We start from the raw sequence: 27,937 nt of genomic DNA, 5'->3' as shown, positions 1-27,937 counted from the left end.
AAAATATTCTTAATAATTATATTAAAATAAGTTAGTAAATATTTAACAAAAGATGGTATTTCAAGTTTTTAAATACATTTTTTTAATTCAACATCAATATCCTCAGAAATATGACGCTTGAAATGTTGCATTGTGCGATATTTTTAACGAATTTCAATATGCATTATTTTAAAAACATGTGGACTTAGGTGGAAATACAAATACACTTATTACTTTATTAGACCCATAGAGTTTATATAAAAAATATAAACGCAATCAGAAATATATAGGACAAAATTTGTACAATTTTGTGCGATTTGATATCGTCCACACCTGTGGAGTAACGGTTAGCGCGTCTGGCCGCGAAACCAGGTGACCCGGAATCGATTCCCGGTCGAGGCAAGTTACCTAGTTGAGGTTTTTACCGGGGTTTTCCCTCAACCCAGTATGAGCAAATGCTGGGTAACTTTCGGTGTTGGACCCAGCACTCATTTCACTGGCATTATCACCTTCATCCCATTCAGACGCTAAATAACCTAAGATGTTGATAAAGCGTCGTAAAATAACCTACTAAAATAAAAATATATATCATTATCATGTCACGCAGGAGTACAGATCGGACATCCGGAATTGCTCTGTCTCGACATCACTGATGATGGAGATGCAATCCCTGAAACATGTATGATAAATAAAGAAGCTCAACAGACATAGTGCTCATACAACTGTTATAATATATTTTCTTCAATTTTATCTGCTGTTACTTGATAGGAAAAAGATGAAAGTGTGGGAATGAACTTGCAGTTCCACCCTCACCAAGTCTCTTTTATTTCTTGGACGAACATTACCGACCCATGATTGACTTTTAAAGGAAGTTTCAACCTGATGATTTTGGAAGGTTTCTTTTAACGTTAAAAAAATCCCCTTTTACAAACAGAAGTAATCAGTTTCCTCAGCAGATCGCTATCGCAAAAATCAAAGTTCTTAACCTTGACCATACCTACGAGAAGTGCTTTAAAGGCGGAGGAAAAAGAGGTAAGTCACTGTTTTGCGTAATATCCGTCAGTCATCCCGAACACAGCACGCATTCAGTACAATCTTATCACAGTCCTAGGATCACTACATCAGCTGTGAGCGGCGAAAGAAAGTAAGTAAACAGTGATAATTATTTGTACAAACGCGAATCAAAACCTACATTATACAATATTTTAATAAACTAGCACGATTTTTGAGAGTGTACTTGTCTTCCTTATTTAATCGCACGAGAAACAGAACTAATATTGCGATTCAGCTGAAGATTTCCTAATGAGTATCACGTTTTTCAGCGTACGTAATGATGAAAAAGTTGTTTTTGATCTGTCAACTTTCTGTGTGTGTTCTCGCTTGTGTACAGTGGGCAGTTTATTCTTATTCAAAAGTTATCTTATGACAAAAAAATATGTTTTTCAAGTGTTATTTTTGTATCTGTCTTAACGTCTGTGTACAGTTTATTCGTATTCAAAAGTTAAAAGTTAGTACATGTAAGAAACAGCACTTGAAATGACCGAATTCTTCTTATTCTACTTTGAGGATTTTCATACCTCTGGGCTGGCGCAGTTTATCATACCCGTGTTTCAGTTTTTTTTTCGAAATTGTACTCCCATGACGTGAGGTCGGCATGAAGACGGTCCTTCGTCTCGCACAACATGCAGCATCGCATTAAAAACGGGCAAAAATATTCATTTCGTACTAGAGGGAATTCGAACCCATGACCGTAGTTTGCACGAAACATTGTAGATGCGCGTTTTAGCATCGTGCCACACTTCAATAAAAATAGTTCTTCTTCTATTCATAGTATAGAACTGAAATACGTTGCAGCATCACACATGCAACTCGTCTTGCACTAGGTCATAGTATGCTCGTTGTCCTTGAGACTGTACAGTAATAAGAAGATTCTTTGGTTGTTTAGTTGACATGTAGCCTGTTCTCTTTGGCTTGGCTTTTCGAGAACCGGATCCGGGAAAGATTCATACACTAGGCAAGCGGTTCCCAACCGCAGCCCCATGGAGTGTGTCGCGGAATTTTGAAACTGAAAAATAAATTTTATACCATCCAGAAAATCTCTTTCCAACCCATTTTTTTATTTACAACGAAGTCTTTGATATAGAATATTTTATTTTGAGACAGACTTTACCAATGAAAGTGAACACCTGCAACAATGCTTTGTAATTCGTTTACTCATAGGCGGAGTTATGATGGAGGGCATGGGGGGCACTGCCCCCCCCCAAACTTGTCTGATTTTTTTTTTATTAACATCAGAAAATATTGAATGCAAAAGACTTCTCTTGCTTTTGTTTATGATTAAGTTTCTGTGCTTAAATTGACGAATTAATGTCTTCAGATCATGTGTTTGGACTATAATATTCATTTTAAATTTCTGAATATATAAGAATTTCTATACCTCGTTTAAGGAATGGAAGCATTGTAATGTTTCTTTTGTAACAGCCTGTACTCCTGTGTTAGAAGTCTGCAACGGCATCTACTGAATTAGGTGTTAGTGAAAAAAAAAAACACCATAGTCCCATGTTAAAGGAGTGGAAATTTTCAGTAGTTTTCATAAAACAAACTTAGTCGAAAGATTTTTTTGTGAAAACAGCCATTTTCCAGGAAGATAGTACGATGGTAGCATTTACAAATAATATCCCATTCATAAACAAAAGCAAGAAAAGTTTTTTGAATTGAATATTTTGTAATGTTAATAGAAAAAAAAAGAGTTCAGACAAATTTGGGGGGAGGGGCAGTACCCCCACATACCCTCCCATAACTCTGCCCATGGTTATGCCCTATTACAATTTGTAGTAAACCTACAGTTGAAGCCCTATACAACTCGGTCCGAAACATCGGGGATATGAATGTAACACTAAGTAACATGCACCCCAAAAACACTTTTATTAAATGATCATATTCAAATACACTGTACCACGGTCAAGCTATAATGGGGGAGGAAGTAAATGATATCCCCCGTAACCTCGTTATATTGGGATTCTATTGTTTTTTTTTTTTTGCCCCTTCCCCCCTCCCCAAGGAAACGGTTCTCTCTCCGCCTATGCGTTTATTCTTCCCACTTAATAAAAAACAGAGTTTAGAATCGTCAGAACATATTGGTCAGTTTCAATACATACGTGTGAGCGGGTGATAGTGCGACTATTTTTATCAAAAGTGCTTTATTTAAATTTAATCGTGGATAAATTTTTAATTCGAAAAAGACAATCTGAATTATTAAGTTCTGGATTAGATGACAGCAATGCTAATTCAAATAATGTAGCGAAAATTCCCTTCAGGGTTCACAAAAACGTACTGCGTTTCGTAAATATAGCGGTGAATAAAATCGTTTTACGCGACATGGAGATGAATATAAACAAAATCCCACGTGTCTTATATGCGGAAATGTTTTTTTTTTTTCAAATCATTCGATTGTGCCGAATAAACAAAACATTTATTCAGAACTGCCGCTTTCAAATTCATACTTATGTGATTCAGCATTTTTCTACCATGAAGTCCACACCTGTGGAGTAACAGTCAGCGCGTCTGGCTGTGAAACCAGGTGGCCCGGGTTCGAATCCCGGTCGGGGCAAGTTACCTGGTTGAGGTTTTTTTTCCGGGGTTTTCCCTCAACCCAATACGAGCAAATGCTGGGTAACTTTCGGTGCTGGACCCCGGACTCATTTCACCGGCATTATCACCTTCATTCCATTCAGACGCTAAATAACCTAGATGTTGATACAGCGTCGTAAAATAACCCAATAAAATAAAAATAAAAAATTCTACCATGAAAATAGTGAAATCTAAAAAAAAGGAAGAGACTGCTGCATCTTGAAGATGATTTACGTGTTGGTTTGTCAATCATAAGGCCACGCACAGAGAAACTTTGTGCAACCCACCAAGCGCAGACTTCACATTAATTTAAATAGGTGAGTTTTCAAAAACGATCATAAAAATCTCTTATCGGACATCCAGTATAGATAGGTTGGGATTTTTGACACACACCGTATTGTACCTTTGTTTTTTTTTTCTAATGCCACTCATTAGAATTTTGTTAACATCCACCTATCTACAACATTGGATGTCCGACACTACATAGACGTTATCAGTGCTTTTTTTTCTGGCGAGACGCGCTGGAACGCCTTAGACCTTGAAAGTCTTAGTTGGACGAAAAGGAGGTTAAAAACGGCAAAATTTCCGTGCAATGAACAGTAATCATCTCCGCGTTCGCTATAAAATATTCTACGCAGAAATCCACCACCTTTTTTTTTTTTCTAGAACAAAGCACTGGATATTATTATACTATTACTATTATTATTATTATTATTATTATTATTATTATTATTATTATTATTAAAAACAAATAACTTTGTCGCGACATCGTGGGCGTTCAGTAAAGTGCGTCGTCAGTCAAAAAAGGTTGGGAATCTCTGCACTAGCCTTAGGGCCTACATTAACCCTATACATGCAATATTGTCCAAGTTCAACAGGTGCCTCGGGTGGCATTCGTGAATCAGGTCGTGATAGATGAGTCATCCTGCCTCGGACATGAGCTAGATCGAGAATTTGCATGAACATCTATGTTTTTATTGATACGCGATATTTAAGAAGTAGTAAGGTAATGGAGAGTAATTGTGTGCAGGCGGCCAAGTATAGGCAATCGCTTTTGTCAGCTGTTGGCATCACTGGATGACAGCTGACAGCAGTGTTGGCAACCGTAGGGAAAGTTCCCTAGATGTAAGGAAAACATACGCAATATAGGGAAATAGGGAAACTATTCTTGGTTCTAGGTTTTTTTTATCGTGTTTTGAGATTTTCTCGCACATAACACTGGTTTCCTGATTGAAAGTGTACACTATATGTTCTAAAAAGTTGATTTGAAAAAGTTGGAGTAATTATTCCACATTCTGTTCTTCGCAAAACATGAATGTCAATTGCTTCATAGCAGCTGAATTTCTTTCGTGAATGTGTAGAACAGAAACAGATAAATGACATTGACAAGAAATGGCGATTATTGCACAACACTATTTCTAATACAGATAAATATATTATGCGGAAGCTTTTTGGGAGGAAATTGCTCAGATAAAGTAAATGACATTACGGTGGCATTTACATTCCTTGTTAATCTTTTGATCATATTTTGATATTCCCACACTCTACTACTTCTGTGGAGAGGATTTTCTCATCTGTAAACAATATGAAAACAAAAGCAAGGAATAAAACTGCCAGCTTAACAATAATTTCAGGCCTATTACAAAGTAGGGAAATAATAGAAGTGGTTTTTGTTACGGGTTTTATACAAAAAATGACATGAAATTTAAAAATCTGATAGCAACTGTATTCTGCTTCTTGCAAAATTCTCTGAGCTTTTTTCTTTATCTTCTTTTGTATAAAACATAAATCTACTATTGAATAATACTATAATTAGCCTGCATAATTAAATAATTGAATTTTTTCGTTAATAATATATTTTGCAGTTTTTAGGAAAATTTAGTCCTTTCTAGGGAGAAAACAAGCAATGGCTAAGGAAATTCCAGCGCATGGGGTTGGCAACGCTCGCTGACAGTCTAGTATACGATAAGAGGTTGTGTTTACACTGTCGACGATTTATTCATACAGCTGTCAAAAGAAAAAGTTACCTCTCCCTAGAAGCTAAGTTCCCTTCGGGTATCTTCGCTACAATTCGGAGACAGGCGATGTTACATATTGTTGGACCACGTAGCCTGATGTCTACAGTTATAATTAAAGTGTTCTGCATGTTAGTATTGTAGCGTAATGGTAGTGTTCCGGGATAGTATTTATGAGGTCGTGCGTTCGAACATAACCTAGTGCGTTTTATTTATTATTATTTTTTTTTGTTTTGAGAGAGAAAATATAATTGCAACTGTCTCTTTTATGACTGTTTTATAATTAACATCAGGAGCATTAATGTATTTTGTCATGACTTTATCATTATTTATTATGGCATTATGGTTGCAAATGGAAAGAAAGAAAATAATATTTTATTCTCAAAAAAATATTTTTCGTGGCATAAACAAAACAAAGTTACTGGTATCTGCCTTAGAAAATTCAAATAATTAAAAGTTCAAAAAACAAAAAGCCACAATTCAATATTTAGTCCTCTTCCTTCCATCTAGATCACATCTTGCAGTCGAATGGGCATGGAATCGACTAGTCTTTTCATATAGCGACTGTTCTCAGCCACGGCATCCCAGACATCCTGGACGAGTTTCCACAAATCATCAGGAAGTCTTGGGGGAGGAGTGGACCAATTTTCCGCTTTTTTCTACTTGTGCCCCCGTAGTTTAGTCGGAAGAACGTCGGAATTTAGATATCAACATCTTAAGTTTAAATCCTCGTTACTCCTTTTTATTTTATTGTAGGATACTATAATGTAATAACATAACAAGAAAAAACTTGTACTGTACAGCTGTACTGTTCCAAACCTAACATTAAATTTCTATTATTTATATCGCTAAAGAAAGATAACATAATATGACAACTTGTATATTATTTATGTTCCTAAAGAACGATAACAGAATTTAAATGATAACTTGAATGTTATTTATATCGTTAAAGAAAGATAAGAGAATATAAATGATAACTTGAACATTATTTATATCACTAAAGGACGATAACAAAATATAAATATTAGCTTGAATGTTGTTTATATCGCTAAAGGACGATAAGAGAATATATGATAACTTTAATATTATTTATATCGCTAAAGAATGATAACAGAATATAAATGATAACTTTAATATTATTTATATCGCTAAAGAATGATAACAGAATATAAATGATAACTTTAATATTATTTATATCTCTAAAGGACGATAACAAAATATAAATGATAACTTTAATATTATTTATATCGCTAAAGGACGATAACAGAATATATGATAACTTTAATATTATTTATATCGCTAAAGGACGATAACAAAATATAAATGATAACTTGAATATTGTTTATATCGCTAAAGGACGATAACAGAATATGTGATAACTTTAATATTATTTATATCGCTAAAGAACGATAACGGAATACAAATGATAACTCAAATATTTTTATATCGCTAACGGACGATAACAGAACAAAATAAGTAGAACAAGGCTCAAATGAACAACCTTGGAATCACTAAGCTAGCACTCTACAGCTGTTCTACGAGACGCAGATATCCTGCTTAAGCACAATAGTTCTGAAGCTGCTTCAAGTGTAATATCACCGTGACCCGAAGTGGACTTATTCTATTCGCTGTTCACGAGTGCGGTCACTTTTTTTTTAACAGCTGTATTGAAACAAGTAGGTAAGCTGTTATGTTTCGCTAACTTTACGATGAAGTAAGATAGAGTATTGGTCTCTCCGCAATGAATGTATCAAATTATTATTAATGCCTTGGAGAATGCTATTATTGCTGGTGAGGATGCTGTTACTCCCGCCTGGAACTAGCAGCAGTAGCAGCACTTGTTCCGTCTATACCGGAATGAATGAGATATTACCGCAGCCAGGAAAGTGTACGCGCCATATTGAAATTTGCGCACACTTTTCCTTCACTCGGCAGCTTATCGATAGGCTAATTTTACGGCGCTTTATCTCAGAGATCTCTATTTTGCTCTTCCATTACCGTTTTATATATTTCTTGTAGTTAAAAAAGACATGGGGAAGTATGATAATGGGTTGAAAAAACCCTGAATAAAACTTTAACCAGGTAATTTATCCCAACCAAGATTTGAACCCGGGCCCGCTCGTTTCATGCTCAGACACGCTAACTCTTACTCAACAGTAGTGGACATCCCAAACTTAAAAGTCACTGTTTTCACCCCTAATTTTCCAATATCAATTTCCATAGATTTTAGTTTCAGACAGAATTAGAAGAGGGCGGACGCGAACAAAATTTAAGATGAAAAATTATTGTGTATTTAACGACCCTCGCAACTGCCGAGGTTATATCAGCGTCGCCGGTGTGCCGGAATTTTGCCCCGCAGGAGTTCTTTTACATGCCAGTAAATCTACTGACATGAGCACACTTAAATGCCATCTACCTGGGCAGGGATCGAACCCGCAACCTCGAGCACAGAAGGCCAGCGCTATACCGACTACGCTACCCAGGCTGACTATTTAAGATGAATAATAAAATGAATTTTATTTATTTTAGTAGGTTATTTTACGACGCTTTATCAACAGCTTAGGTTATTTAGCATCTGAATAAAATGAAGGTGATAATGCCGGTGAAATGAGTCCGGGGTCCAACACCGAAAGTTACCCAGCATTTGCTCATATTGGGTTGAGGGAAAACCCCGGAAAAATCTCAACCAGGAACTTGCCCCAACCGGGAATCGAACCCGGGCCACCTAGTTTCGCGGCTAGACGCGCTAATCGTTACTCCACAGGTGTGGACAATAAAATGAATAATACTAAATGTACAAGTAGGTGTTTTGAACATTATCTCTGCTTACTTATTGGTGAACAGAATATTTTCGTGCTATCAGTAAATCTGAATGTCATGCTTGGCTTGTTGAATTCACTTAGCCTAAATAAATCTGAACGTCATGCTTGGTTTGTTGAATTCTGAATGTCATGCTTTGTTTCTTGAATTCTAAATAAATCTAAATGTCATGCTTGGTTTGTTGAATTCTGAATGTCATTCTTGGTTTGTTGAATTCTAAATAAATCTGAATGTCATGCTTGGTTTGTTGAATTCTGAATCTCATGCTTTGTTTGTTGAATTCTAAATAAATCTGAATGTCATGCTTTGTTTGTTGAATTCACTTAGTCTAAATAAATCTGATTATCATGCTTGGTTTGTTGAATTCACTTAGTCTAAATAAATCTGAATGTCAAGCTTGGTTTTTTGAATTCCAAATAAATCTGAATGGCATGCTTGTTTTGCTGAATTCTAAATAAATCTCAATGTCACGCTTGGTTAGTTGAATTCACTTACTCTAAATATATCTGATTGTCATGTTTGTTTTGTTGAATTCACTTAGTCTAAGTACTCCAAGCCAAAACTAGCACACGAACATCCTGCAGCAAGTCCGGTATTACGAAGAAATCATGCGAAGTCACGTCGGTTTCATGCAGTTTATACGAACCATGTCCTACGGCACACATTTTTTCCAGGATGTGGTCGTAGCTGGCCAGTCGAGATATGAGACAAAATACGTATTTTGGCCTCCTGGATGACCTTGCTTGTTATATTTCTCTGTATCATATCGAGATATAGCTGACATCTAATCCAATGCTGCTTGGGGACACTCTTTTTTTTTTCTATCTTGTACGGAGGAGGGACCCGAAGGCTTGCACTGCAGCCTGAGGCTTATTGTGCTTACCACTCCTATTCTGTGAATGATTAGGTAGCCAAACGGCCGCGTTCTTGTACAAGTACAGCACGGCGCACCGTGAACTTAACCCGGACTATGGTATGGATGATGATGATGACGATGATGATGATGATGATGATGAGTGAATTAATCAAATTAGTCCGCGGTCCAATGCCGAAAGTTACCCAGCAATTCTGCTTCAATTGGTTGAGGGAAAACCCTGGAAAAAACCAACCAGGTAGGTCTAACTTGTTTCAATCAGGATTTGAACCCGGGCCCGCTCGTTTCACTGCCAGACACGCTGACCGTTAAGGCCCATTCACAATGAAAATTAAACATAACGTAAGCGTTAACTTAAAAATGTAAACGTTACGGTAAAATCAAGAAGTCGTACCATCATTCACGATGGGAACTTAAACATAACCGCAAAGATACTTGGTAACCCTGAAACATAACAACGACGTCATTTCCTCATATTCTGTCGTACACTTCAGCGCTTCACGATTGTGTACTGTTTGCAAATCACGTAAGCATAAGCATGAAAGTTTGGAGTGCGCAAACTTTCATGTTTAATATCTAACGGCAATGTTAATGTCAATGTTTATGTGAATCATTGTGAATGATCCCATTTGGTAACCTGGCCGCAAACTTCTGTGTTTATGTTACGGTTATGTTTAATTTTCATTGTGAATGGGCCTTTACTCCACAACGGTGGACTGAGGCCACTCTTACATATTACGGAAAGAGGGGATGAGAGAAGACCTTACGAATATGGAATAAAGTTCATGTCAAATAATCAATATGAAATAACTTATTACAGAATTATGCACGTTATTCTATTACAATGCAGCTTTCTTTACTTTCGTTTATGCTTTCAAATTCTGAAGATAAAATTTATAAAAGTCACACGAGAAACAATGAATAATAATATAAGCTTTTCCTTATTTCTTTGTCTATCCATTTGTACCTTAGCGCGTTCAAGATAGATCTGCATAAAAAAACAAGAAACGACAACATAACAAAGATAAGGAGTTTGCCCTCTGTGGTCTAATGGTTATCGTGCTTGTCAATAGATTTGAGGTTCTCCGGTCCAAACTCGGTCGTGGTGGGTGGAGCTTTAAGATAGATAAATAAATCAATAGTTGCTTAAACAACATTAGTCCAAAAAAGTAAATTTTACAGGAGAGACATAAACAATGTCCCACCTAAACTGTGAATGCATGGATGTCTTCAATTGGTGTAATATTAACCTTCCATATAGGGCTTAATTTAAGCATAAAATTCAGGTTGATACTTTTTACTGTTATTTTTCTGATTTTTTTTTTTTTTTTTTTTAATTTTGTAGACTCATGGTGTTATTGCAAGATAGGATTTTTGAAGCAAAAAGTGATATAAATGAATATTATCAATAGGGTGACTAGACGTCCGGATTTAACCCGGACAAATTACTTTTTATTAGCTTTGTGCGGGTGTCCGGACTGGACTCTGTCCAGGAGCACTTTTGTCCAGATTTCAAAGTAATTGCGCTTTAATGAAAAGTGAGAGCTTGGTTTTATATTTATAACACGAAACTACTTCTTTAAAAGAAATAAGATGTTAATGAGAGTGTGGTTGCAAAAATGATTAGGCATATCTGCGTCTACGGTGTGAACATTGTAATAGTTTTTGGATTTTTCTTTCGCGCAAGTTGGATACTATCTTAAATTCGTCTAGTCCGCAGTGTTGCCTACTGTGCCGGAAATACACTCCTTACAGCCATCATTTGAGCGGAGGCTTGGTCTTAGTTATATTACTTCTTTATAGTTGACGCTGGGCTAGTTATTAGAATAATAACTAACGTTAATCCGAATCCTCCATTCAAAGAGTGCTCCCTTGGAGTTATTCTCACATTGTTTACAGTTTAAGTTTTTCTCGATTTTTCTATGTTTTGTATTATTTTAGTGAATTTACAGCATTTTTCTAGTTCAACATAAAAATGACAAGAAGAAAGTGTAAAGTCCAGGACGAGTGGTTTGAAAAAATGAAACTTATATACAGTACATATATATATATATATATATATATATATATATATATATATTAGTGAAAGTCATGTGTTTTGTACATTTTGCAAATATGATGATTGTTCAAAGGTAGCTGCTACCATCTCCCATCTGTTACATAAACAACATGAGTTCAGGACTGATATTGTTTATGCAAAGAACATGAAAATGAAGTGCAAGCTTACCTATTTGAAATACAAGGAATCACATTACACAAATTTGACCACACTACACCCTCGTTCAAATCTTTATCCTGGCTGCAACTTAGTAACCGTAGAATACTTCATTCGCTCTCTCTTCTGTTTCGAGTTCTCCACACTTCTACTCCAAATTATCTTCGTTCCCGGTTTAATTACTTATCCTCCAATCACAATCTAAACACCATGTCACAGCAGAGCCAATATCCTAGCAATTCCTGCCCATATTCATCAGTGGCGTAGCATGAAATTTTGAGCAGGGAAAGCTAACTCAAGTTGTCTTTCATGTATATATGAGAAAACGTATTACAAAAATATAGTCTTAAGTCAATGTCAAGTCAGCAGTCCGAAGATTGGTTGGAACCTCGTAACACCAATAAGGCATGACCTCAAATGGTACGTAGTAAAATATGATTTCATGGTTTACACATATCTCTAACAAATAGACACGGTCATTTGTTTTTTAAATCGCACTTTTGTTCGTAAGTCAGTCTTGGTAATAGAATTGTCCTAAACATTCAAGTAAATCGGTGTCAGGAACTGTTATTTCACTCTTTATTTATCGTATCAGCCGCAATGCACACTAACACTTCAACTGAACAAACCCTCACGAAAGGGATAACTCGGAAACTTTCAATGTAAAAGCTAGCTTCTTCCGTGCCTTGCGACAAGGGTAGTTTAGTTAGGAAGGGATGGAGAATCTGCGGGATGGGTTACACAGAATAATGAGTGAAAGAAACCAGTCTGCTTGGAAGCTGGTGTGTGCAGGCTTCTTGTTTACTGCTGCATCACAAATCATCTTGAGCTGCCGCATCACAATATTTAACGCATACATATAAACTCTATTAATATTAATAAATAATTTTGTTCATAAACTGCAGGTTTATTATGAAATTATTATTATTAACTGGGGAAGCTGAGCTTTTTAGCTTACATTGACGCTACGCCACTGATATTCATCCTCTTTTACTGTCTCAGTCCCCCGTGAATGGAATTCTCTACCTCAGAAGATTAGGGGCTGCCAGACAATAACCACTTTCAAGAAAAGGCTAAACGATTTCTTACGGGCGCAGTCAAATTGAAGTTATAATTGTCATCGTGTTTAACAATTTAATTTAATTTATGTAGACTATCATTACTACTACTATTATTATTATTATTATTATTATTATTATTACATAATTATTTTATTGGTGTTGTGAAGATGAAAAGAATTGTCATTGTATTATATTAATTATGTATTATATTGTCTTGTATTGTAGTATTGTATTGCTTTGAATTGTATTGTATTGTATTGTATTAATTATGTTATATTCATAGCATTGTAGTAATTTTCTATCATACTGGTTGAGTGGAAGAGAAGGCCGAATGGCCTTAACTTTGTCAGTTAAAATAAACCATTATTATTATTATTATTATTATTATTATTATTACTATCACTATTATTATTATTATTATTATTATTATTTGTGCATCAAAACATTCATCTATCACATACGAATACTGTACAGCATTTAACTCAATTTCGATCGAAATTGGACTCATGTTGTTTATGCAACTATCGATTCAATTATTTCTCCAGAAGGGAGCTAAAACTCGAAGGTCCGTGTCATATATGCTGCTTAGTTCCTGAATGAGAAGGTAGCAGATCCGTGAGCACATCACAGTGGCAGAATGATTCTGATAACCACCCGTAATAATCATATATTTTAAGAAACACAGATCTTTATAAGAAACTTTGCATTTCTGCAGGTGAATCACCATGCCACCACAGGATGGCGATATCCATCTTTCATCCATTCCTGGATTATGGAAAGCTCCCAGTTTTCTATCGGCTACCAGTACTCCACCAACTGCTCAGACATGGCTGCAGGGTAAACAGAAAGACGATAACACAGGGGGACTCTGGAGAGTGCATAATGACCTGTATGATCTAACGCCTTTCATCGACAAGCATCCGGGCGGCTCGCACTGGTTGACATTAACTAAGGTGAATTAAGTGTTGAAGTTACGCAAATTGGTACATAAAAATAAAGAATTTATTTCTTTACTTATTTATTTATTTATTTATTTATTTATTTATTTATTTATTTTAACTTGGGAGTATAAGGGTACAGTACATCAGTTATTCATAGATTTCAAAAAGGCGATGACTCGGTTAAGAGAGAAGTTTTATATAATATCCTTATTGAATTTGGTATTCCCAAGAAACTAATTCGATTAATTAAAATGTGTCTTAGTGAAACTTACAGCAGAGTCCGTATAGGCCAGTTTCTATCTATGCTTTTCCAATTCACTGCGGGCTAAAGCAGGGAGATGCACTATCGCCTTTACTTTTTAACTTCGCTCTAGAATATGCCATTGGGAAAGTTCAGGATAACACAGAGGGTTTGGAATTGAACGGGTTACATCAGCTTCTTGTCTATGCGGATGACGTGAATATGTTAGGAGAAAATCCACAAACGATTAGGGAAAACGCGGAAATTCTACTTGAAGCAAGTAAAGAGATAGGGTTGGAAGTAAATCCCGAAAAGACTAAGTATATGATTATGTCTCGTGATCAGAATATTGTACGAAATATAACTATAAAAGTTGGAGATTTATACTTCGAAAAGGTGGAAAAATTCAAATATCTTGTAGCAACAGTAACAAATATAAATAACACTCGGGAGGAAATTAAATTCAGAATAAATATGGGAAATGCCTGTTATTATTCGGTTGAGAAGCTTTTGTCATCTAGTCTGCTGTCAAAAAATCTGAAAGTTAGAATTTATAAAACAGTTATATTACCGGTTCTTCTGCATGGCTGTGAAACTTGGACTCTCACTTTGAGAGAGGAACAGAGATTGAGGTTTTTGAGAATAAGGTTCTTAGGAAAATATTTGGTGCTAAAAGGGATGAAGTTACAGGAGAATGGAGAAAGTTACACAACGCAGAGCTGCACGCATTGTATCCTTCACCTGACATAATTAGGAACATTAAATCCAGACGTTTGAGATGGGCAGGGCATGTAGCACGTATGGGCGAATCCAGAAATGCATATAGAGTATTAGTTGGGAGGCCAGAGGGGAAAAGACCTTTGGGGAGGCCGAGATTTGAGGGAGGTGGGATATGATGATAGAGACTGGATTAATCTTGCTCAGGATAGGGACCAATGGCGGACTTATGTGAGGGCGGCAATGAACCTCCGGGTTCCTTAAAAGCCAGTAAGTAAGTAAGCTAGCTTTGTACTAGTGAGTACAAATTAAAATTATAAAACAAAAATGTTTCTAGCCACTACCGTAAGAGCTAGGCTCGTATACGTATGATCTTAGCCAATAATATAACATAAAATTTACAAGGACAGTTTACTAAATACAGTAAGTAACTTCATTCAAACTAATAAATAACACACAAGAGCAAGAAAAGAAGAAAGAGAAAAAGAGAGAAAAAAAGCATTTAATATAAATTGACAATCAGATAGAAGCCAGTGATATTCAATAAAACATGAATATATATATATATATATATATATATATATATATATATATAAAAGGTAAAAAATACACACATTTATTAATATTATATATCATGAATAATTTGTAAAATATATAGTTTTTAAAAGCTTCAATTTTAAAATAATTAAAATTTGGAAAATGGTTTATAATTTTATTATAAAGTCTTGGGTCGAAACTAGCACCATGTTTAAGAGCTGCACTTGTATGACATTTAGGCTCAATTAATGGGAAAGCAGACTTTTGTCTTCGAGTACGATATTCATGTCGATTAGATTTATGTTGTATTTGATTTCTGTGGTAGTAAGTTAGTAAACTATATTTATAAATTTCTTCAACAGTTAATACTTTAAAATCTGTATAAATTAAATTTGTTGGATAATCCATATTTTTGGTTAGACAAATTTTTATTAACCTTCTGTGTAATAAAATTAATGAATTAAGTACAGATGATGCTACTTCACCCGAATTTATTATATCATATTGTATTAATGATTGTACTAAGGCTAAAAATATTATTCTCAATGTCTTCTTAGTGATAAAATTTCGAAGTATTATGAATTTATAAATTGTCTTTCTTATACTTGTACTTGCACATGCCGAAGCAGAGGTGGACGATCATCCAACCAGAATGGAGGTATCGTGTGGTTAGCACGATGATCCCCCCCAGCCGTTATAGCTGGCATTCACAATCGGATTTCGCTACCTATCATAACTCCCCAAGTGCAACGATGCTGGGTGGGCACCGGTCCCATACACTGGCGGAAATTTCATGAGAAAATTTCTTCCCCCACGAGGACTCGAACTAGCGCGCATTCCGTAACGCGAGTCCTAGGCAGGATGCCTTAGACCACGACGCCACGGCACGGGACGAATCCTTAAATATTATGTCATAAATTCCTGAAGTTGGTTAACCTGTGCTTATGTTGGCTGGTTTGTTCTCATGAGAGAACGTCATTGGTCAATTATACACATATAACATCAGATTACGTAATATCGACTTCACATATCGTTATTGTCATACGTTTCAATATGCATAGCCGTTTCCGTTCTTAGTTTATTGTGAATCAAAAATCTTCACTTTCACGTCCTCGTTTCCAATTATCGTTCTCGGTTTATTGTGAACCGGCTTTAACTAGTCGCGCGTGTGCACAAGCATTTTGTAAACACAGAGCTCTATGTACGATGCAGCGTAGCCTATAACCAATAATTTTTCAGCCCTACTGATTAGTTAATATGTAGCTAATCAGCGATGCACTGTATGCACCTTTGGTCTTCGGTTTCTTCCGAGGTTTTCCACAGCCGTGGGACTGAGGCCGGATGGTCTATGGCGAGTCTATGGCGAGTCCTTGGCATCAACCTCTTTGATTTGATTATCCCCTCTTTGATTTGATTACCTGGTTGGGGTTTTTCCGAGGTTTCCCCCAACCAAAAGGCAAATCCCGGGTAATATTTTGGCGAATCCTCGGACCTCACCTCATCTCACTACATCTCGCCAAAATGTAAAAAATTGCACAAAATTGTAAAAATTGTAGAAAATTACTAAATTGTAAAACTATAAAAATTTGTAAAAATTGTAATTGTAATATTGTAAAATTTTGACTTGTTCCACATCTTAAAGCTTAATTGCTTATGTAAGATCTATGGAATAAAATGAATGCATGAATGAATGAATGAATGAATGAATGGATGTGGAAAGAAATTGGCCACGTACCTCATTATCTCCTGGCCTAGTTGCCTCATAAGTGATGCCATGATGGTATCACTTGTGTGGTTCAGACCTGTCTTCGGACAGTCGACTAAACAACAACAATAATAATAATTATTAATATTATTTTTTTTTTCTTCAGGGAACAGACATAACAGAGGCCTTCGAGTCCCATCACATCAGAAACTCTGCACAACTGATACTGGAGAAGTATCGAGTGGCGTCCACTTCGAATATTCGATTTTCGCCTTACACATTCCACGAAAGTGGCTTCTATCGCACACTCAAGCGCAATGTCCAACCCATTCTCTCCAAACTTCCATCGGGACCTTCATTGCGCTCCAAGCTAACAGCAGATCTTCTGCTCCTTTCTTCCCTTCTAACAGCTACAGTGGCAGCTGCTACTTCATTTTATTCTGTGGGCATAGTTTCAGGCATCTTGTTTTCCCTCACTGTCATCAGTGCTCACAATTTCTTCCACATGAGGGATAACATACGCATGCATTACTTCAATATTACCTTCTACAGTTACAAGTAAGCTCTAGAGAATTTTATGTATTTTATATGTGAGTTTTTAGGACAAAAACACAAATATTATTTTCTATATTTTTTATCATGATTGTAGCATGAAAACATAAATAATAATATATAAATATTTTTATGCTCGGCCATGCCGAAATGTAGTAGGCCCTAATTATACACCTGGTAGTAGCCCTTTAATGCACCTCATTAAACTACACCTATTCATTATAGTTCAGTTGTTCAGCCAATCAGAAATCACCTTTGTAGCATTATAAAAGCGCAAGTATCGATTATTCTCGGATATGCAATCGAAAGACAATTAGCGAAAAGTCACGAAGGCTGGAAATCCAATACTGTCGCAGAAGGTTATGTTCTGCTACTATAATAATTAGCGTTAATTGTAAATAATATAAAAAAGTTAAATTTATCATCTCGTTTTTCAATTCTAAATCAATTTCCAGGTTATATCAAGACTAATGTTCATGTTATTCTCTAGATTATATCAAGGTCAATGACATTCGTTCCTCGGAAAAAATTAATACTTTCGCGTCTGCGCACATCTCACAATTTAGAAGGTTAGTTCCGCTCCTCACTTACATAACCATAACATGAATACTTATGAATAATTTCAAGTTAGAAATATGGTCGAGCATAAAAAGTCGTATGAAACTTGCCTATAATGGTAATTAAGACGCTCGTATGAAAATTATGAAACTCGCTTGCGCTCGTTTCATAAACAAACATACTCGAGTCTTAATTACTACCATTATAGGCTCGTTGCATAATGTACTATTTTATCAACAGTAATCTCACTAGAGGTTTTGATTTACAGTATCTAGAGAAAATCAAAAGTCGAGTGGAATTTAATTGATTATTACCGGTACACGATTAGAAGAAATAAAGTACTCTAATATAGTAAAATATTGATTGACTTACTAAAATTATATTTCACTAATGTTAGCTTCACCAAAACGTTTGAACGGAGCCGCCATTTTCAGTTAACTGTCCATGAGGTGAAAAAATGACGATCGGAAAGCATGTTTTATAGTACCGTAAAGAATTTGCAGTTTGAAATGTTGGCAAACAAAGAAACAAATGGTAGGGAGGTGGTAAAAACAGAAGAAAGTACATAAAGATTAGAAGAAAAATAAAGTAAACTTAATCTAATACAATAAAATACATATTAATTGACTTACAAAAATTCTATTTCACTAATGTTAGCTTCACCAAAACGTTTGAACGGAGCCGCCATTTTCAGTCGACTATCTATGCGGGAAACAAATGACGATCGCAAAGCATGTTTTTATAGTACCGTAAAGAATTTTCAGTTTGAAATGTTGGTAAACAAAGAAACAAATGCTAGGGAAATGATAAAAATAAACAAATTCTAGGGAAGTGATAAAATTGTGCGATAAGCAGCCATGATTAGTTGAAAGACGTCCTTTCGTACCGTTTTATTGGTCAAAAGTAGTATGACGTAGTAAAAGTGTAAAATGATTAATATTATCGTTTGGTAACTGTTCATAACTGCCTTCGGAAACTAGCAAAGATTTCTAATGTTCTATAATTATGTATTCACACATATTTATTAAAATATAAGGTATTACAAAATTTATTATTTTTGTTTGCAGAAACACATAGTTAAAGTAATATCACTTAAATCACTTAGGAAAACATATTTTCATAATAATTTTCAAATCTATTTGTTTCAGAGACTGGCGTGTCACGCATGCTCTAAGTCATCATCTCTTCCCGAATACGATGCTGGACTATGAATTATTTTTCGATGAGAAACTACTTCAGTGGCTTCCATTGAAAACCAAATCTTTGTGGGTTAGATTTGGTTCTTGGTTGTACAGCCCTGTCATTTATTTATTATCGTCTCACGTACAATTAATTGCAAAGTAAGTAGTGAAGTATTGTTAACTTTTGCATAAGTTTAATTCAATTTTTATACTTAAAAAATTTGGAAATTATTCAACCTCGCACTAGTTTGATGGTTCTCTCTCAGCAGCAGAATCAAGATTCAGTTCTCGTCAACATCTTTGGGATGTTTGATCTACAGAATTATTGTGTTGTGACTCATTACGATTATTACGAATTTCGCTACCAGTTTCATTTCATAATTACTTCAGTATCTTCGTGTGTCTATTTCAATGACGATGAATATTCCCTGCTGTAGAATTCGCAATGATTGGGATGCAATCTTGATACGGCATGTATTTATTTACAACACAATTCTGTCAACGATACTGGTACGTACATTTGTCATTTCTCAACGAAATACATGTATTTTCAGAAATAGAGGTTCAGCGACTGTTATTCATATGCGATGCGCGCAGCTTATATTTCTCATGTAGTAGGCTACGGAAAATGAACTCATGACCCTGTCTAGCACGACTGAGGAAAATTCTTTAGAGAGGCATTCTTTACAAGCTGAATGAACCTTTTAGGCAAAATTAAAGCTCGGATCCTGCGGTGCGTGTTTCTTACAGGTAGGTGGAAACTGCACACTTTGATCCGGAAACTGCACACCGCTTTTCGAGGGACCCACTAATCCTACCCGGATACTGCACACTGATTCACGAGGGTTTTACTAATCTTACCCGGAAACTGCACAATTTACAAAATATGTTTCTTTTGCATTTGGCTGACTTTACATTGAAACTTCGGTTACTTCCTTCAGTGCTTTCCAGTTTAATAATATAAGTCTCAGTTTGTATGTCCAAAACTTGATTCACGAATTTATACAATGAAAGATTACTGCTGTAAAAACTGACATTAAAATGCTTGTGAAATGATTCACAGCCATTTTTTTGTGCGAGAGGTCGATGCAGTCAGGGCTGCCCATACAGTAGGAGAGGAAATTGCACCTTCGGAGATGTACGTTTCTAGTAGGCTAAACAATCTGCAAATTTCTCAAGTCTAGTACCTATCGGTTTTACCTCAGCCAGTTCCATAGCAAAGAAATCCCCGACTTCTTGTCATTGAAAAGAACAAAATCTTCGCTTCGTTGAGTAATATAGTTTAAATGACTCGTTCTTTCATGAACTTCGATTGCGATTTAGGTACAATAAGTTGAAGTTTCCTCCACGATTTGTATGTTATCTTTTATTCGAGATATGTCACGCACTTTTAGGTTTTCTGTAGGCAAGATTTGACAAACAGCATGAAATATTCTTGTGACTTACTATTAACAACATTGATGGCTTTTCTTTTCTTAGCTGCATTAATTATTTGGCGATTTAATATACTAATGTCCACCACATGTTATGCCCACCGCGTTCTCTAATAACTTCCACATTTCTCAGCAAGCTATAAATTTTCGCATTGCATTTTCTAACACAACACCTCCACATTACTTCATAGTTATTCAATTCCTTGGCTTTATAAAATTTACAGTCGTCATATACCAGTACGGTACTAAATTACCCCGTTCACTTTCAGATGTAAACAGACGCTCCATTTCGAACAAAATTGAAACAGTTTGGTAAATTAAAACTATCTATAGTATTGGCAAAGCAGGTAGAAAATATTTTGGTGTGCAGTTTCCGTATGGCCGTAATCCAGGTAGAAAATGTTGGTGTGCAGTTCCTATATGACCAAAATCCAGGTAGAAAATTTTGGTGTGCAGTTTCCGACGCCCGGTTTCTTACAAATCGTATGAGAGAAGCGCTGATAGCAGTTCAGTGTACTTGCTATAAAAAAAAAAAATTGAATTCCTGCCCACTGGTAGCTGCTTTGGTAACTAGCTTGTTGGATTTCTAGGTCAGGTTCCTTGCTATTTATCGTGCGTGCATGCTGAGACAGGATTACCAACATAGTTATTTTCCAACTAAACGTTTTTTTTCTGTAATCCATAGTTTTTAAGAATATACATATACAGCGTGATTCATGAGGATTTACCGTCGCTTACGGAGCTTATTTCCGAAGACATTCTTAGCAAAATATGTCATATAAACATTTGTCCTAATCGCAATATTTTCAGAGTTAGATTAATTTGAAGTTGTTAGTAAAATACCTCTTTTCTTTAGTTTTACGGGTAAAAAAAATATTACAAATAGAAAATAAACTATTCAGAAGTGTCATTTCTTTAATTCGCTAGTGTTCTGAAGCTAAAATGTGTTGTTAATTACTTACTCACTCAATTACTCATTTATTTATTTACTTAGTTATTTAGGAATATGTATGATAAAAATTTTCTTGTGTTAAATTTTAACGTACCTTGTTAACATATTTCGACCTATTTTTGGCCATCTTCAGAACTGGTCGTTGTTGGTCTTGGTGCCTCATGTTTCCTGTGAGAGTGTGTTCGTAGTGTAGAGTCAAAGAGTGTATGTGTTTTGGAATTACGAACACACCTTCACAGGAAACAAGAGGCGCCAAGACCAACAACGACCAATTCTGAATATGACCCAAAATAGGTCGAAACATGTTAACAAGGTACGTTAAAATTTAACACAAGAAAGTTCTTATCATACATATTCCGAAGTGATGCAGTGTTAAAAGTTGTGTAATCAAGATGTATTAGTTATTTACTTAATTTCTTATTTATTTGTTCATTTATTTATTTCAGATTAGCTCAGTTATTGAAAACAAGAGGAAAGTCCTGGAACAAAGAAGCCTTCATACCTTTTGCACCACTCTTAGTCATGTATATCTTCAGTGGCAGCAGCTTTATAGAAACATTCATCATGTGGTCGTGGATTTTAATTGTCTCCAGTTTTAGTTTCGTGTTTATTGGATTAAATGCAGCTCACCACCATCCAGAAATCTTCCACGATGGCGATGCTCCAAGGCAAGTTCACTATTTAAATACCAAGACAGTAATAAACTTATTTTATCTTTCCGCGAGACTCATAAGACAAACTCTAACTGCAGAGCATAGTAATGCATTACACCTTTCAATTTTTCTTAGAGACTGAAACTAGTAAAATATAAACACAAGATAGAAGCCGAGGCTCGACTTGGGCTGTAGTGCTACAAATGATGATGATCATGATGACATTAAAATTAAATTCCAAAGAAATAAAAAAAGTAAGCGTTGCTTTTTAATAAATTGTGAGAATGTTCTAAATAACTATTTTAAATTTATATTTCAAAATGATTAACAGAAGTGTCTTTAAATCCCTTGCAACAAAATAATAATAATAATAATAATAATAATAATAATAATAATAATAACAATAATAATAATAATAATAATAATAATACAATAGAATCTCTATTGTCCGAGGAAATGAAGGGTGTGGACTGAATGGTTAATCGAAAAAAATCGGATAATCCGCACCATAACAAATTTTCCTGGGTGAAGTGCATAATACATACAGTTTCGTAATTTCGTCCATGGTCTTGTGTCTAATATTCTAATATGCTATATAGTGGAACAGAAGTTCACTAATTTAATTTTGGTTGCCAAAGATGAGTTTTTAAGGGCCAAGGAAACTCCTTGTGCTGGCTGTCTGCAGAAAAATATAATTAGTGGAATGTAAATTTACGTATTTGATACACTTTATCCTTATTTTTTAATAAACTGCGCACAGTTGTAACACCAATCTCGTATTCTGATGCGAGATGAGCCACAGTTTCTCCTTTCCCAAACCGCTCAATCACTTGAACTTTTTTTATATACCGGTACTTAGCAAAACACATTTTCTTTCGACACTCAAGGAAGTTACACAGTACGGCCATAGGAATAGTAGGACAAGGACTTAATGGTGCACGGATTTGCTATAAATTTTCCGGATGTTCTTGGGTCTAAATGTAAGGCTTTGAAATTAAAGCTTGAATAAAATATAATCGAAAATTTAAGTAGATTCTGGCCATGAGTAGAAGTGCTCACTCAGCTGAAGCAACACATTGAATGCACAAGATAATGTCTCATGTTACATGAAAGCACAGCATGGTACGGTAATTCACAGAGGATGACACTTCAACTAGTCTCTCAAAGTGAGTACTGATAACATTCCAAGTAAGCTTTCACTTCCTAATAGTTGTAATGGGAAGCTAATTTTTTATATTTGTCTATCTGTTGTAGAAATATAACTTACTATGCAATTTGAGGAGAGATTTCGAAATGGGAGTATCAACAGTTCCCTTGTTAGTCACAGCGCTAGCTTCGCCTCTCTTGCCCTTTATCGTTGCTTGCTGCTGGTGTCCACTTCCTACGTGAACATTCTAATGCATTTTCAAAGAGTTTTTTATTAGTGCTCTTGATCGATCAAAATATTAAATCCATTAATGATTTGAATTTAATCGATAAATTAATCGACTTTGATTGAGTTGAAAAAATGTTTTAATATACTATTAAATTTAACTTGTGTTCGGTGATGAGCATAAGTATTAAATGTTGTATATATGTATATATTGTATTGTTATATTACAAAATAACTATTTTAATTACTTACTTACTTACAAATGGCTTTTAAGGAACCCGAAGGTTCATTGCCGCCCTCACATAAGCCCGCCAGCAGTCCCTATCCTGTGCAAGATTAATCCAGTCTCTATCATCATACCCCATCTCCCTCAAATCCATTTTAATATTATCCTCCCATCTACGTCTCGGCCTCCCTAAAGGTTTTAATTTTAATTACTTACTAGCATATTTATTATGAGGCTTATAATTTATTTTGTCAGTTTCTCCGGGAAATTTTGAGACAAACTTAAATAACAAAAAGTATGAAGACTCACCTCATTAATACTGCTTGCATTCACATGCTTCGAATAAAGTGCCTCTCTGCGTTTAGTAACAAAGTTTCCTGCATCACTACACACGAAAAAAACTTTTTTTTCTGTCAAGCACTTCTCCACGATCGTTCAATTTAAATCCAAACGTTTCACTGAGTTTACCTCTCAAATTCTCATATGACATAATGGAGTTTACATTTTTCACAAACCACAGAAAACTGATTTTTTTTCTTTATCAAACTAAACACACAACCTTCATATACAAACTCAATACAGAAACTGCAACTGCAAAACTACAGCAGTCGAAACAGAAAACTGGCCCCTATTGTAATCGAATTACCAGATTTTAAAAAGAGAAGAAGGTAGTTACGCTCTCACTTGCACACAGTGTAGACATGGCTATTTTATAAGGGATTAAGGGGACGAGTCCCAGAAAAGTACGTATTTCATATGCTAGGAAGATGAGCTGACAAGGCAGAAGTTTTCTTAGAAAACCATAAAACTTAATAAGGGTTTCGCATTATGTTTCAGCTTTCAATAGAGGTAGACTAGATCACTGTTTTCATATCTCCGTCTCTTTCTGAAGGGTTTGTGCAAAGATTTTCCCTACGCTACTTGGTTTACAGTTAGAAAATAACAGTACTATTGTGCTTTTAAGTAAGCAATTTCCGAGAGAGAAATATTGTCGGAATTTTTTGTATGGTTTGTATTAACAAAATAATAATTAATATCAACTACAACCGATTAATTTTATTCGACTCGATTATTCGATTAAATATTTTTAATCGATTAATCTTGCAACAGAAATTGATCGATTAGATTAATCGATTAAATCCCACAACACTAGTTTTTATACATTGAGAGTTGTTGTTAGTCAACTGTCTGAAGAAAGGTCTAGACCTCACAAGTGATACCAAGAAGGCACCACTTATGAGGCAACTAGGCCAGGAGATAATGGGGTAGAGTGGCCAGTTCCTTTTCCCCTCCATTGCATACATCGCCGAATAGCTACATATTACATTAGTCAGACTTCAGATGCATACAAATAATTGTTCTTCCTCTGACACATATCGTGAAGTGAGATGTACTGCCTGATAATAGATTTACATATCAGCCAGAACCTCAATGAGAGGTTACATTGCGAGAATCGTTTTTAATATCTTTTATCACTGCTCCCACATAAATAAGGGTCTCAAGGGAATATTTTTTTTCCAAACAGGTCTGACCGGGATTGGGGCCTTGGCCAGGTGGACGCTGTTCGAGACCGTCCTGAGATCTCGACCTCTCTGTTCCTGGTGCTGGTGACGTTCGGGGACCACTGCCTTCACCACCTGTTCCCCACAGTGGACCACAGCTACCTGCACCTCTTATACCCCACATTCTACGAAACCTGCAAACAGTTCGGCGTTGATTACCAGCCCTTCTCTATATTGGATCTTATTAAGGGACAGTTTCGACAACTGGCGAGAAACACTCCTAATCCCATCCCACCGGGAAAGGCTAAGGATTAGAGAAAAGCTGTTTCAGATTTCAGTCACTTATGTTCACAGATTTCAACCTTACAATGAATTACGGTGGGAGACAAGTAGTATTAAAAGTGCCCGTGTGCTTTTGTGTATATTTAATAATAAGGAAATGATCGCCCGAATGGGCACTGAGGTTTAGTTTCTACTATATTCACTCAATGTTCTTAGTCTGTTATGACACACTGTTGTGTGATATCTTCCACATCTCTGGCTACACAATTCACACACGCAACTACCACTAGGGTTATGATATGTCTTGTCACTGCATATTTTGTGGTGGAAACCATGGATGGCGAGGCGTGTTAGGGCATGTCTTTGTTCCCGATTTTCTTTGGTCCAGTTTCTCTCCAACATTACGTTGGTGGCGTAGAAGTCAGGGTCTCTCCTCTTTGCTTCTCTTCTCTTCAGGTGTTCAATGTAGAGTTCCGTAGAAGGCAGGAGCCTTGCATTCGGGTTCTGAGATCCTCAATGTAGAAAGTCTCTTTCTTAGACCATTCTTGTTGGTGCCATTTTCCTAACACTCAGTGCACATGTGAGAAAACGACCAGCCTCATGGTCTAGTGGTCAGAGCTTCTGGCTATAGTTCATGAGGTCCCGGGTTCGATTCCCTGTTAGAGCACAGGAATTTTTCCTTAAAGGGGATTATTCCTGTGTTCGTCCATGGTCTGGAATTTAGGTTAAGTTTAGATTTAAGACCTCTCCTGGCACCACATTACCATAATCATCCTATCACATCATCGGGGTAATGTAACTCCGCCTTCCAGGCACCCCAACCTCAGAAGTGGGTTACAATTAAGCCACGGCCAGGATAGAAGACCAGAAATGTCGAAAAGACAACCTGGTGGCATTGGATAAAAAAAAAAAAAACATGTGAGAAAACGAATTTGACGTTTTAAATTTTTTCCACGTCTCTGAGTGACAGCTTTTCCCAGATTATTTCCAGTCCATAAGTTGCTATGGGGAGATGGTGGTGTTGAAAAGCATCATTGCTGTGGTTAAGGACAGGGCTGGCAGATTCTTTAATATGAAGATGGCTCTCGTGGCTACTGCAGTTCTCTCTTGTATGTGGCATCTGAATGACTTCGTTATAGTTTGCAGGGTTACTCCAAGATATCTGAACTTGTTGATGGTTACCAGAGGTTCACCATTCAGAGTGGGGGTATCTTTCACTGAATTTTTTCCTCCTTTTCTAAATGTCATCTGGACTGTCTTCTCTAAGTTGATTGTGAGGTAGTTTTTCTTCATCCATTTTTCTAGTCCATTAGTGGTGCTTGCAGCTCTTCTCTGTTTGAAGATCCTAGTACCATGTCGTCTGCATAGAGGATGAGTTTTGTTTCCATCGTGTATCATTCTGCATTATAAAAACAGCGACACACTACTAAAGGTTAAATATTTTTAGTTAAGTAATTAAGAGAAGAGGAAAAATATATGGTTATTCCACTTGTTCTAGGTTTACTAATTGGTTCTTTTTGCACAGTGTCATTTATTTCTATTTGTTACTTATTATATTTTAATTTTTTATGTAATATTAAATCTTTCTCCCAATAAAGGAACTAAAACTTATATTATGATCACTCGTGTGTATGTATTATGTGTGCGTGTGCCTGAGAAATCTTTAATAACTTCTATATGCATGAAAATATTTAGATAAAATTTAGTACACCTACAAAGTTATTCATAATTTCATGAAGGTAAAGTGAAACTTGGCCGGTTTATTACTGGGGCCATGTATACAAAGTAGAACTTTTGCACACATGTTGGGTGCCTGTCCATATGGAAAGGTACTACGCAACAGTATGCACCATCGCATTTGGGGCACGATGGCTCAAGCTCTGAGGCAGCTTTCACACCGAAGTTGCATGCCACGTGTGAAGTGCGATGTGGATGCACGTTGTATGCTACCGGTACTCTTTTTAAAGCCTGCGTAAACAATATAAGTATTCACAATGAAGTAGCGTGGTACTAATGTAGCTTGCAAAATGCGACTTACCATACAGATCTGGACTTATTTTGTGCCACCACAGTCTAGTATATACAGTCAAGAAGCTCAATACGTAGTAAATATGCATCCATAGATAGTTGCTAACCACTAGGATCGCTAATATCGCCTCATTACAGACAATGCGAAATAGTACCGGCACAGTCTATTGTTCCTAGCACCCTCACAACTCAAGCTTCGTGACTGTATATACTAGACTGTGACGCCATGCTACTCAGGACCACGCATGCGCTTTGGTGTCATTTCACTCAAGTTACATGCTTTGTCTAGTTTCTGCACAGATTTCAGATCGTGTTCACTTGTTACTACATAATTAATTGTGTATAACCATGTCTTCACAAAAACTGTCAGATAATGAACATTTCAATATATTAGACTACTCGTGCAAACTGTGAAGAAATAGGCCTACCCGTGTGTTTACGATAATAATTTGAAGGAATATAG

General features: G+C 36.0%; 2 protein-coding genes across 3 annotated transcripts in view; one reads left to right on the top strand and one right to left on the bottom strand.

Annotated features, from left to right (window-relative positions):
* The window catches only part of LOC138712398 (sodium-coupled neutral amino acid transporter 7-like), a 216,576-nt gene that overhangs the window by 121,307 nt on the left and 67,332 nt on the right, over positions 1 to 27,937 (bottom strand). The window lies entirely within an intron of this gene.
* Positions 999 to 27,057, top strand: LOC138712389 (cytochrome b5-related protein-like). The gene is made up of 6 exons (XM_069844089.1): positions 999 to 1,123; positions 13,310 to 13,547; positions 16,902 to 17,293; positions 18,994 to 19,185; positions 21,858 to 22,079; positions 25,188 to 27,057. Exons 2-6 carry the CDS (start codon positions 13,320 to 13,322, stop codon positions 25,477 to 25,479), a joined length of 1,326 nt encoding a protein of 441 aa, XP_069700190.1. The 5' UTR covers positions 999 to 1,123; positions 13,310 to 13,319; the 3' UTR covers positions 25,480 to 27,057.

Source organism: Periplaneta americana, chromosome 13 (genome assembly GCF_040183065.1).
Source record: "Periplaneta americana isolate PAMFEO1 chromosome 13, P.americana_PAMFEO1_priV1, whole genome shotgun sequence".
Lineage (NCBI taxonomy): Eukaryota > Metazoa > Arthropoda > Insecta > Blattodea > Blattidae > Periplaneta > Periplaneta americana.
Note: the sequence above shows the minus strand (reverse complement) of the source record. Positions and strands in the feature narration are given on the sequence as shown.

Excerpts from the sequence above, each read along its gene's own strand:
- LOC138712389 (XM_069844089.1), top strand. The coding sequence starts at position 13,320 with ATGCCACCACAGGATGGCGATATCCATCTTTCATCCATTCCTGGATTA. Across the intron at positions 17,294-18,993 it reads ATTACCTTCTACAGTTACAA|AGACTGGCGTGTCACGCATG; the intron begins GTAAGCTCTAGA and ends TATTTGTTTCAG. Across the intron at positions 19,186-21,857 it reads CACGTACAATTAATTGCAAA|ATTAGCTCAGTTATTGAAAA; the intron begins GTAAGTAGTGAA and ends TATTTATTTCAG.